This window comes from Myiozetetes cayanensis, unplaced genomic scaffold, assembly GCF_022539395.1.
Source record: "Myiozetetes cayanensis isolate MyiCay16 unplaced genomic scaffold, myiCay2020 scf14, whole genome shotgun sequence".
NCBI lineage: Eukaryota > Metazoa > Chordata > Aves > Passeriformes > Tyrannidae > Myiozetetes > Myiozetetes cayanensis.
Window position 1 is genome coordinate 20,525,407 of NW_026087048.1, and position 14,841 is coordinate 20,540,247.

General features: G+C 63.7%; 1 protein-coding gene across 1 annotated transcript; it reads right to left on the minus strand.

The window, feature by feature from the left end:
* Window positions 1-14: 14 nt before the first annotated feature.
* Window positions 15-14,200, minus strand: FURIN (furin, paired basic amino acid cleaving enzyme). The gene is made up of 16 exons (XM_050309986.1): window positions 13,946-14,200; window positions 11,782-12,149; window positions 7,862-7,960; window positions 7,179-7,274; window positions 6,501-6,629; window positions 6,183-6,259; window positions 5,739-5,827; window positions 5,359-5,531; window positions 4,305-4,517; window positions 4,114-4,214; window positions 3,881-3,984; window positions 3,582-3,699; window positions 2,523-2,702; window positions 2,296-2,420; window positions 1,819-1,935; window positions 15-1,735 (listed from the first exon to the last, which is right to left on the minus strand). The coding sequence occupies exons 2-16, from the start codon at window positions 11,959-11,961 to the stop codon at window positions 1,167-1,169; spliced, it is 2,370 nt and encodes a 789-aa protein (XP_050165943.1). The 5' UTR covers window positions 11,962-12,149; window positions 13,946-14,200; the 3' UTR covers window positions 15-1,166.
* Window positions 14,201-14,841: the final 641 nt, after the last annotated feature.

Genomic DNA, 14,841 nt, shown 5'->3' on the forward strand with positions numbered 1-14,841 from the left:
GGCAGTGGAGCTGGTTTGCATAGTTCTGAACATTTAATAACTCAGTCTCTCTAGCGTTATATCCACATCCATTAAATTAAAAACAGGCTCAGGAGACAGCTCCCGGCTGATTAAATTACAAGAAAAAATTACTGTGCACCAAAAAGTTGTTATAGAAAAATAGTCCTGTGGCCCCCAGCCAGCGGCTCCATCTGTGGCTGGCGCGGGTGGGAGCCCGTGCCACGGCCCCGGTGTGTGGCGGCGGACGGCAAAGGGGCTCGCGGCACCAGCCCCCAGCCCGCGGGGAAGGGGCAGCGAGGGAAGGGGCTCCAGGGGGGAGCAGAACGGATTGTCACCAAATGGGGGCAAGGCACATCAGGGGGGCGGGGCTGCAGGGACGCCAGGCGCTGCCTGGCACAGGTGGGGTGCAGGCAGAGCTGGGGCAGTGCTGGCACCAGCACTGCCTGAGCCCTGCCTGAGGTCAGAACACAAGGGCCTGGGGCAGCCTCCCAGAGCAGGGTCTGTGCGAGGGGTCCCTGCCCAGGCTGTGGGCTGCACCACAGGCACGAGGGAAGGTGGTGCCTGGCCCCACACTCCCCAGTGCCAGGGCTCCTGCCCACTGCAGGCAGCCATGGTGGGATGGGTAGAGTGGGCAAGCAGGCAGCAGCAGCTGAGGCCTGGCCATTATTGCTGTTGAAGGGCACGGGTGGAGGCGGACAGGTCCAGCCAGGTGGCAGGGAGTCAGGACACAATGGACCAAGCCAGGGACGCAGCCTGTCATGCCAAGTGTGGCAGGGGCAGGGGGACACCATGCCATGGGCTAGGCTCAGCCCTGGGGGGGCAGAGCCATCCCTGCTCCAGCCAGCCCACCTTGAGCCACGGCAATCCAAAGACCCCACATGCTGCCCACCCATGGCCCCACTGCCACCAAATATCCCAGCATGTGGTACAGAATGGATGCAGGGCCAGGAGAGATGGTGCAAGACTGGGACAGTGCTATGCTGGAGATGGTGCCAGCAGGGCCGTGCCAGGCCACCCAGGCTGGGGCAGAGGGATAGTGCCAGCGAGTGGGAGCCCTGGGCTGCTGCAGTGCAGGAAGGGGACAGGGGCAGAGTCTGTGCCCCTCGGCCTCACCTGCCCTGGTCCCATGGTGCTGGGCAGGGAGGAGGGAGGGGCAGGAGGGCTCATCAAAGGGCACTTTGGTCTCTGATGAAGGCAGTCCTCTCACTGTGGGCCTCGTAATCCTCACCGTCCGATTCGGAGGGGCCCTCCTCCTGCCAGATGTCGGAGGGGAGCCCCTTGTAGGAGATGATCCCGCTGTCCAGGGCATAGACCTTCACGCCCCGCAGGCTGAAGCCCGAGCGTGCCTGCAGCACCAGGAAGATGGTGACAAAGATGACAACAATGAGGACACAGCTGAGGCTGGCGATGAGGACGGGGAGGTTGACTGGAGAGGGGGCCTCAGCCGGCCCCTCGCCATCTGCCAGGGCAGGGGATGCACGGCTGCTCTGTGTCTGGTGGGAGCAGGAGAGGTCCAGGCTGCTGAAGTGGGAGTGCGCGGGGCAGGTGAGGCACTGGTTGGGGCCGGGTCCCACACAGGTGGCGCAGGAGGGGTGGCAGGGCAGGCAGAGATGGGGCGCAATGGGCTCCACGCTGTTCTCCAAGTTGTAGTGAGTGCTCTGGACGCCGGGTGCAAAGCCAGGAGGGCAGTGCTTCAGGCAGCTCTTCTGGTGCAGGTAGTACCCCTCCTCACAGACTGCAGGACAGGACAGGTAGGGTCAGCACGGGCTGGCAGTCGCCTTGGCCCCCCCGTCCCCTCCCCACCAGCTCCACACTCACCCACACAGGTCTGGCTGGGGGTCAGGGTCTTGCAGCCACTGCTCTCCAGTTGGTTGGAGAGGCTGGGGGAGTCGGTGGCCGTCCCATACAGCACCAGTGTGAACTTGGTCAGTGTGCCTGCAACGATGCAGGGTGAGGATCACTGAGGTGCACGCGAGACCACCCATGCTTGGGACAGACAGGGAGGGGCTCACAGTGCTCCCCTCCACAGCTGCCAGAGGTCAGTAGAGCTGTGTGCACTACCTGTGAGAGTTCCTGATACGGGGCCATGCCCCTGCACACGGCTGCCCGTGGAGCAGGAAGGTCAGGCCAGCTAGCATGGGGTCACCTGTTGCCCATCCCACATGCCCAAATCCAGCCTCTCCCCAGCCAGGTCACCCAAACCATCAGCCACTCAGCTTGGGAGCAGAGGGGTGAATCTGGGTACCACCACAGTTCCCATCTCAGGAGGCAGTGGAGCGGGAGGCCCAGCCCTACCATAGTTGTTGGCGTCACTGGTGTTCTCAATCTCCAGCACCCACTCCCCAGAGGGGTCCTCATCCCACGAGTGTGTTGTCATGAAGGCCCAGTCATTGAAGCCATCAGCCGAGAAGTCGTGGGGCCTGGGTGATGGGGTCAAGATGTGGGTGCCAACATATCCCAAACTCACCTGTGCCAGCCTAGGCCGGGGGCCAGCCTGGAGCACCCCACAGCCTGGCACCTACCTGGCAGCCAGGAGGGTGGAGCGGGTGCCCATGGGGCTGACCAGGTGGATGGCCAGGTCCCCACGCCGGTTGTAGGACAGGGTCAGCCTGGCCTGCGCGTGCTCCAGCCGGCTGATGTAGTTGGCTTTCCCCAGGCAGGCGTCCACCTTCCGTCGTACCTCCACGCGCTTCCCAATGTCCCTGCCGAGGTGGGGCATGAATGAGGCCAGTCCCAGAACACAGGGACATGACAGGGTGCCCCAGTCCCTACTCTCCACTGTGGGGCTCTGTGGCTGTCCCGGGGATTAAGCATTGTGCGCCAGGGCAGCTGGAGCAGGAATCAACCTTGCAGTGGATGGGAGTGGCAGCATCTCCGTGCCATTTCCTAATGGGTGCCGACAGTGCCCCAGCTCTGGGGCACGAGGAGTTCTGTGCTTCCCAGAGCTGCCTCCCCAGCCACCACCCCGTTCCAGCCCTGAATGAGCCCTTTATTCACACATCACAGGCCAGCTACACCCTGCACAGCATGGCCAGGGACAGGATGGGCCCAGCCTTGCCCATCCTGGTGCTGGCATACAGCTGTTCTCCCCATCGGTGCCGGCCCTGGGGCCAGCGCAGGATGTGCCCACTGCATCCCCCCTTGGTTTCATACCCAGGAGGTCAGGGCAGGGACCAGCCCTGGCTCCCTCCATGCCCAGGTGCCCCCAGGGAGCGCCCCAGACGCACACAAGACTGCACATGTGCTGTGGCGGCAGCAGTCAAGCAGGAGTCAAAGGAGCTTCTGTCTGTCCTCTGAAAAGCCCCTCTGTCCAGGATGACTCGTGCTGGCTGTGCCCCGACTGCAGCGCCCCAGCCTGCCTGCACCCGCCAGCCCAGCCCCACAGTGGGCAGGCTCAGCAGCCGACACTGGTACTGGACAGCTGGAGGTATCCTTCCCAGTTCTCCCCAGGCTCTCTCAGGAGGATGTTCTGGGGGTCTCAGCAGCAGCTCAGCCCCTGCTCTGAGGCTGAGCCCAGAGGCTCCCAAGTTCCTGTGTGGGACAAACACCGGGTGATGCCCTTGCAGGCTCACCAGCCTTACCTGGGCTCTGCAAGGATATCGATGACACACTTCCTCTGAGGTCCCACTGTGGTCCAGTTCTTGGCCAGGCTCACCATGGCCCCGGCATCCAGCAGGCCATAGCCGTAGGAGTGGCTAACTGTGGACAAAGAGGGCACGTTCCTGAGGGTACCCAGTGGGGGACATTTGCCAAGCCATGCTGCGTGCCCACCATGCCTCCTCCACCCGCCAGGGCTGCCAGAGCACTCTGCCCCAGCACCCCCAGGCTAGTGGTGCAGGTGGGAATGGGAGCCCCGGGTCCCTCCCCAGCACCCTGGTACCTTTGCGACCAACACCATTGGTGACCCAGTCATTGGCATTGAGGTGAGCTGGCTTTGAGGTCTGCACCACCAGGTGCTGCATGTCCCGCCAGGTCAGGTTCTTGCTGCAGGGAGACACAGGGCTCAGGTCAGTGCCAGCTACTGCTGGCCCCATATAGGTCTGTGTCCAGGTGCCACCGCCATGTGGGGCTGGCACAGCCACCCCTGTCCAGCCCCCTCTGTCTTGCCCTTACTTGGCTTCCAAGGCAAGGGCAATGATGCCAGCAGCCAGGGGTGCCGAGGCTGACGTCCCAGTGTGCAACTCGGTGCATTTCTGTCTGAGGTCAGTCGTCACCTGTGAGGAAGAGTGCCGGGGTGGGAGGTGCTGCAGGCCCATCCCACCCCCAGAGCTCTAGGCCTGCAGACAGCAGCAGCCCCCACTCACAATCTGCTTCTCGTTCTGGTTGCCGCTGCTGTACGTGGTGGCGAGGGTGGAAGAGCAGGCCTCGCTGTACCAGGGCACGTTGCCGTACTGTGTGGTGCTGCTGATGGACAGCGTGTAGATGCTGTTGGTGTAACCGTCACAGTTGCAGCTGTCGTGCTCGCGGCCCCCGTTCCCAGACGCCCAGACGAAGATGGAGCCCAGCCCCCCTCGGCCCTAGCAAGAGAGAGAGGGTGAGGGCCAGCACCAGCACTGCTGCAGGCAGGAAGCCCCAGGCTGGAGCTGGGGACAAGTGGATAGTACCAGTCCCAGGGTTCCTGCAGCCTGAGTGGAAAAGACTGAGCGGATGCAGCTGTGACACAGGGGACACCAGGACACCCTGGTCACAGCCTCGACAGAGGCTCCAGGCGGCCCCAGTGGGTGAGACACCAGGTGGCAGGAGGCCCTGCCAATGTAATGCTTCCAAAAGCCCAAGTCTTCTTCCTCTCGGAAGTCACCCAGGCTGACTCCGCCTGCGTGGGATTGCAGCACCTGGCAGTGCTGAGGGAGCCCATGGCACAATCCCAGACAAGGCTCGGCACCCAAACGTGGCAGCTCCCTTTGCAGCGGGTGCGACAGAGCCGGCACAGCACTGCCGGTGTGTCTCTGTAGGGAATCCCGGGCACAACACAACACAGCTCCCCAGGCAGGCGACACTGCCAGCACATGGGGATAGTGGGGGAGGACAGGCAGAGGAAGTGAGGGCGAACAGCTGGCACGAAACCAGACAAGAACCAGTACAGGGTTTGGGAGAGACTGTCCCTCACAGGAGCCCTCCCACTGGGGAGTGCAGGGCTGCTGGGAAAGGTGAGACAACACCAGCTGAGAGGAGTCCTGACTCAAAGCCAGTGCACAGGAAGAACAAGAAAAACCAACAGAGCCTGATCCTGGATATGCACTGGAAGACAGCTCATCCTGGGAGGGCCAGGATAATGACCAGGGCAGGCAGAGAAAGGGAGACCTGGGGGGGAAGGGGCAGGAGCCAGGCCAGTGACCCCTGGCAAACCTTCCTGCTTACCTGGCTGACCCCACGGAAGAAAGCCTCCTCTGCCAGCCGGGCCGGGCCATCCACAGTCTTGCCATCATCCTCAGGGCCCCAGCTGGCACTGTAGATGTGGATGTGGTTGGGGTTGAGGCCCAGGGAATGGGCCTCCACAGCATCAGTCACCTCCCCATCCAGCATGCGCACGCCTAGGGCCAGAGAGCAGACGTCACAGGTGACTGGACAGGGCAGGGTGGCCACAGTGCCGCTGGCGAGAACCCTCCAACCCCTGTTGTCACCTGTGCCACGGGCTGTGACAGGGCTGCTCCAGCCAGCAGTGCTGAGGTTCCTGGCTCAGTTGCTCCTACGGGCCCTCAGCACCTGCGGGGCCCAGCACAGGGCAGGGCAGCACCTACCTCCGATCCTGGCATTGTAGGCCACACCAACACCGCAGATCCCATTGTTTGCCACAGCAGCCACTTCCCCGGCGCAGCGCGTGCCATGTCTGCAGCCAAAACATGACACAGCACACTCATAAGGGGTGCAAGGAGTACAGGGGTGGGCACTGGCTACAGCCCCAGCAATCCTCACCCAGGCTGCCTCCTGTGCCCCCGAACCAGGTGGCCAACAGAGGCTTCTCCACCTGCCCTCCCGCTCCAGAGCCAGGGCATTCAACGGCATGCATCAGCAAAGGGCAGACAAAGGAAGCTGCTCATGTCGGAAAGGGAGTCAGGGGGTTCCCCATGGGGCAGAAGTGTGCTGCTAGCCCCCACAGCTTCCCGCAGGCCACAGGGGGTGGCACTGGACTGAGTCCCTGCCGCACCCAAGCTCTGCATCCCCGCTGCTCCCTCCTGCCTCACCTGTTGTCGTTCATCTGCGTGTAGCGGGGCTGTGGGTCTGGGTCCTGGTCATTGACATCAAAACTCGCCCCAGGGTCCTGGAAGACAAATTGGGCACTTGGACACTGTCTACCTGGGCCACCAAGCCCCACTGCCCTCGTTCCATAACTGTGCTCCACAGCCTGTCTGTGCAGGGTGGGCAGGCTCCAGTCCCACCTCCATGTCCCACCATGGCGGGCATCACCCCTGCCCCTCACAGCTCCAGGGCTGCCCTGTGCAGACACAGCCACCCAGACCAGCTCCTGTAGCACTCCACCCTGTGGCATTACCCACACTCACATAGTTGGCTTCCAGGTCAGGGTGGTTCTTCTCAATGCCATCATCCAGGATGGACACCACGATGCCCTTGCCTGTGTATCCCTGCTCCCAGGCCTGACGCACATTCAGGTCCCGCTGGTTTGTGTTGTACTGCCAAGAGAAACCCTGGTACTAGGAGCTGGGCCCAGCCATGGGCACTGTAGTGGGGATGTGACCAAAGCCCCCCCCGTCCTCACTCTGCTCTGCTGTGGATGGGGATGAGGAACCCTGGTGGCCCAGGCAAAGGGCTGGGCACAGCAAGCCAAGGAAGGTTGCTCTGAAAGCAAGACTGAGCCCTAGGCTATGCTTGCGTCCCACAGACAAGGCTCCCTTTGTAGAGATCAGGCTTGTGCCTGAGTTCCAGGATGCAGATAGGGGCACAGACCCATTCCTGGGCCAGGCAAAGGGCTGCACCACTCTAGTTCAGCCCTGGGCCCTCCCAGCCTCCTGGCAGGGAGCCACAGCTCTGTGAGCAGTCTCTTCCCTGAGGTGCACCCTTCACACAGCACTGGGTGGCAGCCTCAGGCCTTCTCCTTTCTCTTTCTCCTCTCCACCAGCCTGGCAGCAACTGCCTGACAGCAGTTCCTGAGGTGTCACATCTACATCCCCAAACTCACACTCACTACTGTGACCACACTCCCCTTGTCACCCAGCACTCACCAGATACCACTGCTGTGGAAACTTGGGATCCGTGGGCTCCATGAAAATGTCTCGCTTGGTCCTGCGCTTTGCCACCTGCTGCTCCAGCCACTGCACCTGGGGGAGAGACGGCATGGGGTCCCCCACCACCCCCTCATGCCTGTAGCTCCCTGGGACCCTGCCCCGAGCCCACCTGGAGGGGCTCTCCCTCACAGACAGCCCTGGCCTGGCAGAGCATCGAACCTCCCAGAGTTACAGTAGCCCCCAGCCCGGCCTCCCAGCCCCCTACCCAGTCGTGCCTTTCACAGGCTGTGCTCCAGCAGAGCAGGACGATCAGAGCGCTGAGCTCCGCTGAGCTGCGAGCTGCCAAGAGCCACTGTGCCACATGCCTTCCAGGGCCTGAGCCGAAGCCCCCCCATACTGCTGCACTGGGATCCAGCACCGCCCTGCAGGTCTTGTCCCATGCACAAGGACACAGAGCTCTCCCAGGAGCAGAGGCTGTCCAGGGCCCGGGGACTGCAGCAGCCCACAGGCCAGCGGCACTGGCTCCACCACTCCCCTGCCCTTGCTGGACACATGCTGGGCTTCCACCAGGGTCTGCCAGGGAATGGTTAAGGCAGCTCAGCCCCATCATGTGCCCAGCACTGGCTCACATGCCCGTGTGAAGTGCCCGGGACCAAGGCCAGGCCCTCCCCCACACGTACCTGCGGTTCCCTGGCCAAGCGGCTGTGCCAGGGCTGGTGGGGTGAGAGGGAACGCTTCACCACACCGCGGTGCCGAAAGTGGTAATAGTCACCAAAGATCTGCAACAGAAAAATGCCGTTCGTGGGACAGAGATGAGAGCCTTGTCTCCCCAGTTCACCGGTCCCCCACACCTGCAATCCTGAGCTCTGGGGTTGCCACGGGCAGGCTGGGCCCCCCACTCCAGAGTGGCAGCTAGTGCTTGTGTCCAGGTACATAGGGCAGGACCTCCTGTGAAAGGCTGTGGTAGTTGGTGACAAGGTAGCTGGGGAGACCCTGGGGCTGCAGAAATGCAGCCTCCCCACACTTCCTGTGGGTCCCCATATGGCTGCAAGTCCCAGATTGTCCAAAAAGGCTGCTGCCCTAGTAGGGAGGCCCAAGGCAAGTAGCGGCAGAGAGGGATGGGCCTTTTGAAGCCAGCCTGGGTGAGGCACCAGCCTCAGGAGACAAAGCCACGCTTCCTCTCCCAGTACCAAACAGCTCCTGCTGGAGGAGGGTCCCAGGGGCTCCAAGCCCCTTGCCCCAGGTGATCCAAGCCAGGGCAGGGTCTGCACCAGCCCCTGTACTCACCTCTGCACCCCTGGACAGGCCACTGGCAGAGCCCTCCTCACCAAGCACCCCACTAGAGCATCCACCCCATCTCTACATGGGGCACAGCCAGCTCAGTGGGGCAGAGCGGGGGGGCACACAGGCGTCCAACCACAGCAGGGTCTGACCCCCACTGCCAAGGAGCCGGGCTGTGCTCACCCCAGCTCTATTCCCAAACTGGGACTCCAGTACAGTCAGGACAGGGGCAGGCTGGGACCCCAGCACAGCCCAGTTGGGGCAGGACGGGACCCCAGCACAGCCCAGCTGGGGCAGGATGGGACCCCAGCACAGCCCAGCTGGGGCAGGAGGCCGTGTCACTGTTATTTTTAAACTCCAAACCCTCTCCAGCACTGTCATTTCCGTATCCCTTCCTGCACATCCTGGGGCTGGCGGATGCAGTGGCCCCACCCCAGCTACCCAGAGCCTCCTAGCCCAGCAGCCTGCCTAGACTGTGGAGAAGGGGCTGAGCACCCACCCAGCCCCCTGGGAAGCCCAGGCAGCAGCTGCAGGCAAGATCCGGCTGCCCAGGCTATGCTGGAGCCCGCATGGCTGGGCCACGAGGGCTGCAGGAACAAGAGGACATCTTGTCCTTCTTCACCTCAGGCTGCCCCAAAACAGTCTGTTTGTGGCTAACAAATCTCCCCAGCTTATCAGAGCTCTGCAGATGTGCTGACAGTTTGGACAGCCTGGGCCAAGCAGGGAGGGAAGGTGCACCTGGCTGAGCAGCACCCTTTGCCTCAGGGCAGCAGCTGCAGGTTGTGGTCATGCACTTCACCCCGAACTCTGGATCTGTTCCCCTGGCACATTGTGTCCCCTCAGAACAGTCTGGGATGCCTGGCAGTTCAGAGCCCTTGAGGAGGTGCTGAGGTGCAAAGCTTCTGCTACGGGCTGGTGGGGGAATGCAAAGCACAGGCTGCTTACCCTCCCCCAGCATCCCTCACCCCCTCCAGGGGTACAGACAGAGCCCCAATTGTTCCTGCACACAGATCCTGGCTCTGCCTGGTCATCCAACTGGATTAGTCGGATGGTGACAGTGTGGTGGCAGCCAGGAGCCAGCCAGCCCACACGCTTCCACCCTAATCCCTATAGTCCCTGTCCTCAGCAAGGGCAGAGTCACTCCCCAGCACCGTGTGTCGCCAGTGCCAGCTCAGCACTGCTGCCCAACCTCCTGCGATAACTTGAGGACACTCCAGCCAGCCTCAGGGTCAGAAGGCTGCCCACAGCCCTGGGAGAGGGGCAACATGTTGGACCTGCAGCCCAGTGGTTTGGGAGGCAGGAGCACCCTATGCCAGGCTGGCACTGTCCTGCCAGCACAGCCCAGAGCAGGTACCAGCAGTGCCCTTCCTTGTGTGCTCCTCCTCTGCACAATCCCAGTGGTGCAAACCCCCATGCTTTCATCCCGCTGCAGCACCCGACCCTCTCCGCTGACCCCTGCCTCCCCACACTGTCCCCTGGGTCATTCTCAAGGCCACTGGCACCAGTCATGGGCCCTGCCACCCATCTGCCCGAGGTGCCACTGGCCCGGCTCTGCAGGCAGCAGTGGAGCCGGGAGTACACCAGGACAGCGTTGCTTCAGGGACAGTGTCCAGACCCCAGGCCGAGGCCAGAATCCTCTCAGATAAGGACCCTGGGGGCCTCTCACTGCGGCACTGCCAGAAGCACCCAGTCTCCCCCCTCCCAGCCTGACTGTGCATCCTGTCCCAGCGACATGCACCCTAAGAGTAGCAACCTAGAAACCTTCTGAGATGGAAAGCCTGGCTCCTTCCAGCCCTGCTCTTCCCACCAGGTCACTATGGCCCCTCTTTGAAACCTGGGCCAGACAAGCCTTGTCCTGCAGCACAGACACCGGGACAGGCTCCAGAATGGGAGAAAACATGCTCAGACCAGGAGCTCCCGCCACAGCCCAGGCTGTCACAGCACACAGGGCTCTGTCTGCAAGGACAGCCTCACTGCAGCTCCACCAGCTGTGAGGGGCCAGAGAGCCAGGGAGAGGCAGCCTGGGAGAGGCAGCCTCCAGCTGCAGCACCACAGTGTGGGGAGAAGGTGAGGGTTGAGCTGGTGCAAAGTCTCTATAGCTCACTGGGACAGACCTCAGAGAGGCCTGGGCTCCCAGCTGAGGCATGGGGCCCTGCAGCGGTAAAGAAACGGCCACAGAGCCAGTGCCCCTCAGCCCTGGCAGCTAGGCCTGGGACCTGGCACCACAGTGCAACAGGAAGCACTGCCAGGAGCAGGCTGATGGCACCTCAGCCCCATCCACACTCCAAGTGGTCTTGTCAGAGATCCAGTCCAGTGGCACATGCCCTGGGCAACTTTCCCAGACCCCTCTGCGCAGCGGCAGCTCTGGCCTGACAAGTTCTTTTCCCTGAGATCGGCTCTGAGACACTGCCATGCTGACAGCACCTATGTGAGGCCGTGCCATGGCCCCCATAGCACAGAGATCCTCAGTGGGGACTAGTCACAACCCCCACAATTCCCTCCTGTGGCACAAGCCCCAGAGGATTCAGGGCTCCCTGTCCCAGGGGTCCTGTGTACCCCAACACTTCTGCAAGGCTCCTTTCAGGTGGCAGGAAAAGGCCCCGCTGGCTCCTGCAGCAGCCACCTTTCCACCACCACGGCTCTCAGCAGCTGCTTACAGTGAGGTCCTGACACCGCAGCTACCAGTTGTGCAATTTCCTCTGGGATTTCACCCCGCACTTCCTTCCTGGAGAGCCAGCTCAGCCCCAGCATAGCCACATGAGCTGCCTAGTCCCTGGCTGAGGGCAGGGAAAGCAGAGCATGGCAGGGACCTGCTGAGACACCTTCTGCCAAGGCCAGTTTAGGGCCAAGGACATATGGCTGCCGTGAGACCTGCTCAATGAACATCCCAGAGGCACTGCTGCAGCCCTGGCTGAGCCGAGGCCGTGCCGTGCTGAGGCAGCTCACTGCAGCTCACACCAGCGTGAACCAGGAGCCCTCCCATCCTCCACCAGCGCACAGCACTCCCAGTCCAGTTCTTTCATGCTGGGACGGGTTTTTCCTCCATCGCCCTCCAGCAGGGAGTGTGCCATGCCATGTTATGCCACACCATGCCACCAGACCGTCCCGCTGGCAGGGGGAGGCTCTGGTTCCATCCAGTTAATTGCAGCCCTTGAGTCAAGGCAGGGGATGCTGGAAGGCTACAGCAAACAGGCACAAACACAGTGGTCCTGCAGCCAGAAAGAGCACCCCTAAGCCAGCTCCAGGGCCAAGCTCAGCGCCCATCCAGACCACAGCAGAGGACACTGGTTCCATGAGCAGAGGGAAGTGGAGGACTTACCGGGCCCAGGTTAAGGAATCCATGCTTCCTGGCCAGCCTGTCAGCCTCCTGGGGCCCCGCAGGAACAAGCACAGCCCAGGTGTTGGTGTAAATATGCTGGGCCAGCACCTCCTGAGCCAGGAGAGCAAGGGCAACCACCAGAGTCCAGAGCAGCAGCAGCGAGCAGGGCCTCAGATCCATCAGAGAATCGGGGTTCCTTGAGCCGGGGAGCAGGAGGGTCCCAGGAGTGGCAGGTCCAGTGGCCTCCCAGTGTCAGCACTCTGAAGTGTGCTGGCCTCTATACCCTGCTGGTTCCCACTCAGCCCAAGCCCTCATGGGGTTGAGCCCAAAACAGCACAGGAACAGGCCCTCTGGGACAGCAGCACGATCTGCAGAGAGACAAGGCAGTAGTCAGGCCCAGGGCGCCTCTCCTCAGACCAGGGAGGGCAGGCTGCACCTTGCTAAGCCACGGCTCTGGCACTGGGCAAGGGGGCCCTGGCACATGTCACCCGCTGCCCACTGTGGCACACAGACAGCCGAGGAGGCGCCTGGCTCGGCGGGGTGCCCGGCATGCCTGCCCTGGCACTGAGCCGCTGTTTACCTTACCTGTTGCCCAATGTTTGCTTACAAACACAGGGAACCAACTGGGAGGGGAGAGGGAACCGAAGGAGGGGAAAGGCAAGGCAAGGGACACTGCTCCTGCCTCCACTACACCTGCTCCAACTGGGATGGGAATATCTGGGCACAGAGCTAGGAGCAACTGGGATGGGAAGCCTGCCAGTCTGAAGAGGGGACCGTAGATGTTCTCAGGCGCTGTGCGAGGAACCTCAGCTAAATTAGAGACTGGAAGGAGGAAAGCCAGGGGGAGCCCCTGCTCTCCAGTTAGCAGACCCTAGGCCCACATCTCCACAGACATCGGCCAGGCAATGCCTGGCAGCTATGCCAAGCACTGCACTGCCTGTCACCAGCAGCAGCTCAGCTGTGCCCTTCCTCCGGAGCACAACATGGTGACACCAGTATGACTCATCCTCACAACAGGGAGAAAACCAGGACCACGAAAAAGGGCACACTGCCACCTCCAGCACAACCCCAGGGATGCCCGGGGATTGCTCCCACGTGGGAGGGCAAACCCAAGAAGTTAGTGGGGACAGAGTAGGGAATGATCCACCCAGTGCCAGGGAGCCCATGACGTGACGGTGCCAGGGCGACCTCCATAAGGGCTTTGGAATATCTGGTCGTGCTTCAGAGGCAGCAGGAAAGGTGAGAGTAGCAGTGGCCAGAGAAGTCCCATCCCCCTCCGGCCACAGCGAGCCGGGAGCCTGCGGCGCTGCCAGCGGAGAAAGCTCCTGGCAGCCGCCGGAGACCTCGCCGCAGGCTGCGGCACAGACAGTGCTGCGACTGTGGCACAGTGAGACTTCCCCTCAGCCGGCCGCGGGCCGGGCCGCCGCGTCGAGGCACCCGCCGGAGGATGGACAGGAGCCCCGCGTGCAGACCATGCCAGGGCCCACGGCAATTTCCCGTGGGAAAGGCTTCCAGAGCACCCAAGGAAGGGAAAAAGCTACGACAGGAGGAGAGAGCAAGAAGCACAGACAAGGGAACACTGTCTGCCGTGGTCGACCTCCACACCAGCACCCGGCCCCCGAGCCGAGCAGCCTCCCCCACCTCGCTGGTCCCGGCGCCAGCAGCCACCCCGCTCCAGCGATGACCGCTCCACGTGGGGACAACCTTGCCCCGGGAGAAAAGCCCGGACCCCGCGAGGCCTCCACGCCGGACCCGGCGCCTGAGAACCGCCTGGAGCGGGGACAGCCAGCCCGGGGCCGAACCGGCGGGGCGGCTCCAGCGGCGGAGCCCCGGGCGGCGGTGGCCGTGTCGGGGTCGCGGGCTCGTCGGGACGCGGCCTGGCTCCTCCTCGGCCTCTCGCAGCGGCGGCTCTGGCCGCCCCCGCCGCAGCCCCGAGCGCGGCCGCCCCGGCCCCTCACCCGCTGCCCGGTGCCGCCGGGCAGACGGACGCGGCTCCGCGGGGCCCGCACGTCCCCGCCGGCAGCGCCCCGAGCCGGGGGCTGCCCAGCGGCCACGACCCCGCTGCCGCCGCCCGGGTCCCGCCCGGCAGGGCCGCCCCAGCTGTCAAAATGCGGGGGCTGGCGGGTCGAGCCGCCCGCGGTCGGCGCCGGTCCCGCGTCCTTACCGCGCGGCCTGCCCGCTCCGCTCCGTCCCGTCCCGCCGGCGGCCGGGCCCGTCTGTCGGCGGCGCCGCGTCACACCGCGGGGCGCCCGGAGCGCCCGCCCCGGAGCCCGACCCGGCCCAGGCAGGGGCGGCCGGGGCGGCCGGCGGGGCCGCTTGTTTACGCCGCGCAGCTGTCAGCGCCGCCCGGCCCCGCCCCGACGGCCGAGCCACCGGCCCCGCGCGGCTCCCTCGGCCCGGCCCGGCCCGGCCGCCGCTCCGCCGGGCGCCGCCGGATGCCGTCACCGCCGCCCGCCCCGCCCGCCCCGCGCCGCAGCGCCGGGCCCGGCACGGACCCCCGGCACCCCCTCCGGGCTCCCCGCCCGCGGCACCGCCAGCACCGGGCACGCCCCGGGGCTCAGCACAGCCTCTCCTGCGTGGGCCTGCCCGTGCCCACCCGGGGGATACCTGTGCCAACCCAAGCAGGAGACCCGTGAGAGTCATGACCCCCCCATGAGCTCCCGGCGCTGACCAGGGGTACGAGGGCACCTGAAGCAAGGGGCACACAGAAGACTCCCCGCCTCTCGCCTGGTGCAGTAGGCGGTGGGGTGTGCTTCAACATGAGCCTGGCGAGACACGAGCCCAGCCAAACCAGCCTGTTTCAGCCCTGGCAGCCCCCGGAGAGGGCAGCTGCCCAGCCAGGCTATGGGAATAGCACCGGCCTTCCCATGAGGTCCGTACCATGGGGCTGCGACCCCAGGTCAGCGTGCAGCAGCTTGAGAGAGAAACTGTCTGGAAAGCAGCAACACAAGGAAAATCCATTAGCCCTGTTTCAGGAGAGAGACTTCCACCAAGGAGAAAAGGTTAGAAGTGAAACGACGTCAGTAATTTGTAAAAAACAATCCACTGTGTCACAAGCAA

Bases quoted from the DNA above. Each gene is read 5' to 3' on its own strand.
- FURIN (XM_050309986.1), bottom strand. From the start codon at position 11,961: ATGGATCTGAGGCCCTGCTCGCTGCTGCTGCTCTGGACTCTGGTGGTT. The intron at 6,260-6,500 runs GTGAGTGTGGGT...TTTGTCTTCCAG, and splicing joins CTGACCTGGAAGCCAACTAT to GACCCTGGGGCGAGTTTTGA. The intron at 1,736-1,818 runs GTGAGTGTGGAG...CCTGTCCTGCAG, and splicing joins CCCCAGCCAGACCTGTGTGG to TCTGTGAGGAGGGGTACTAC.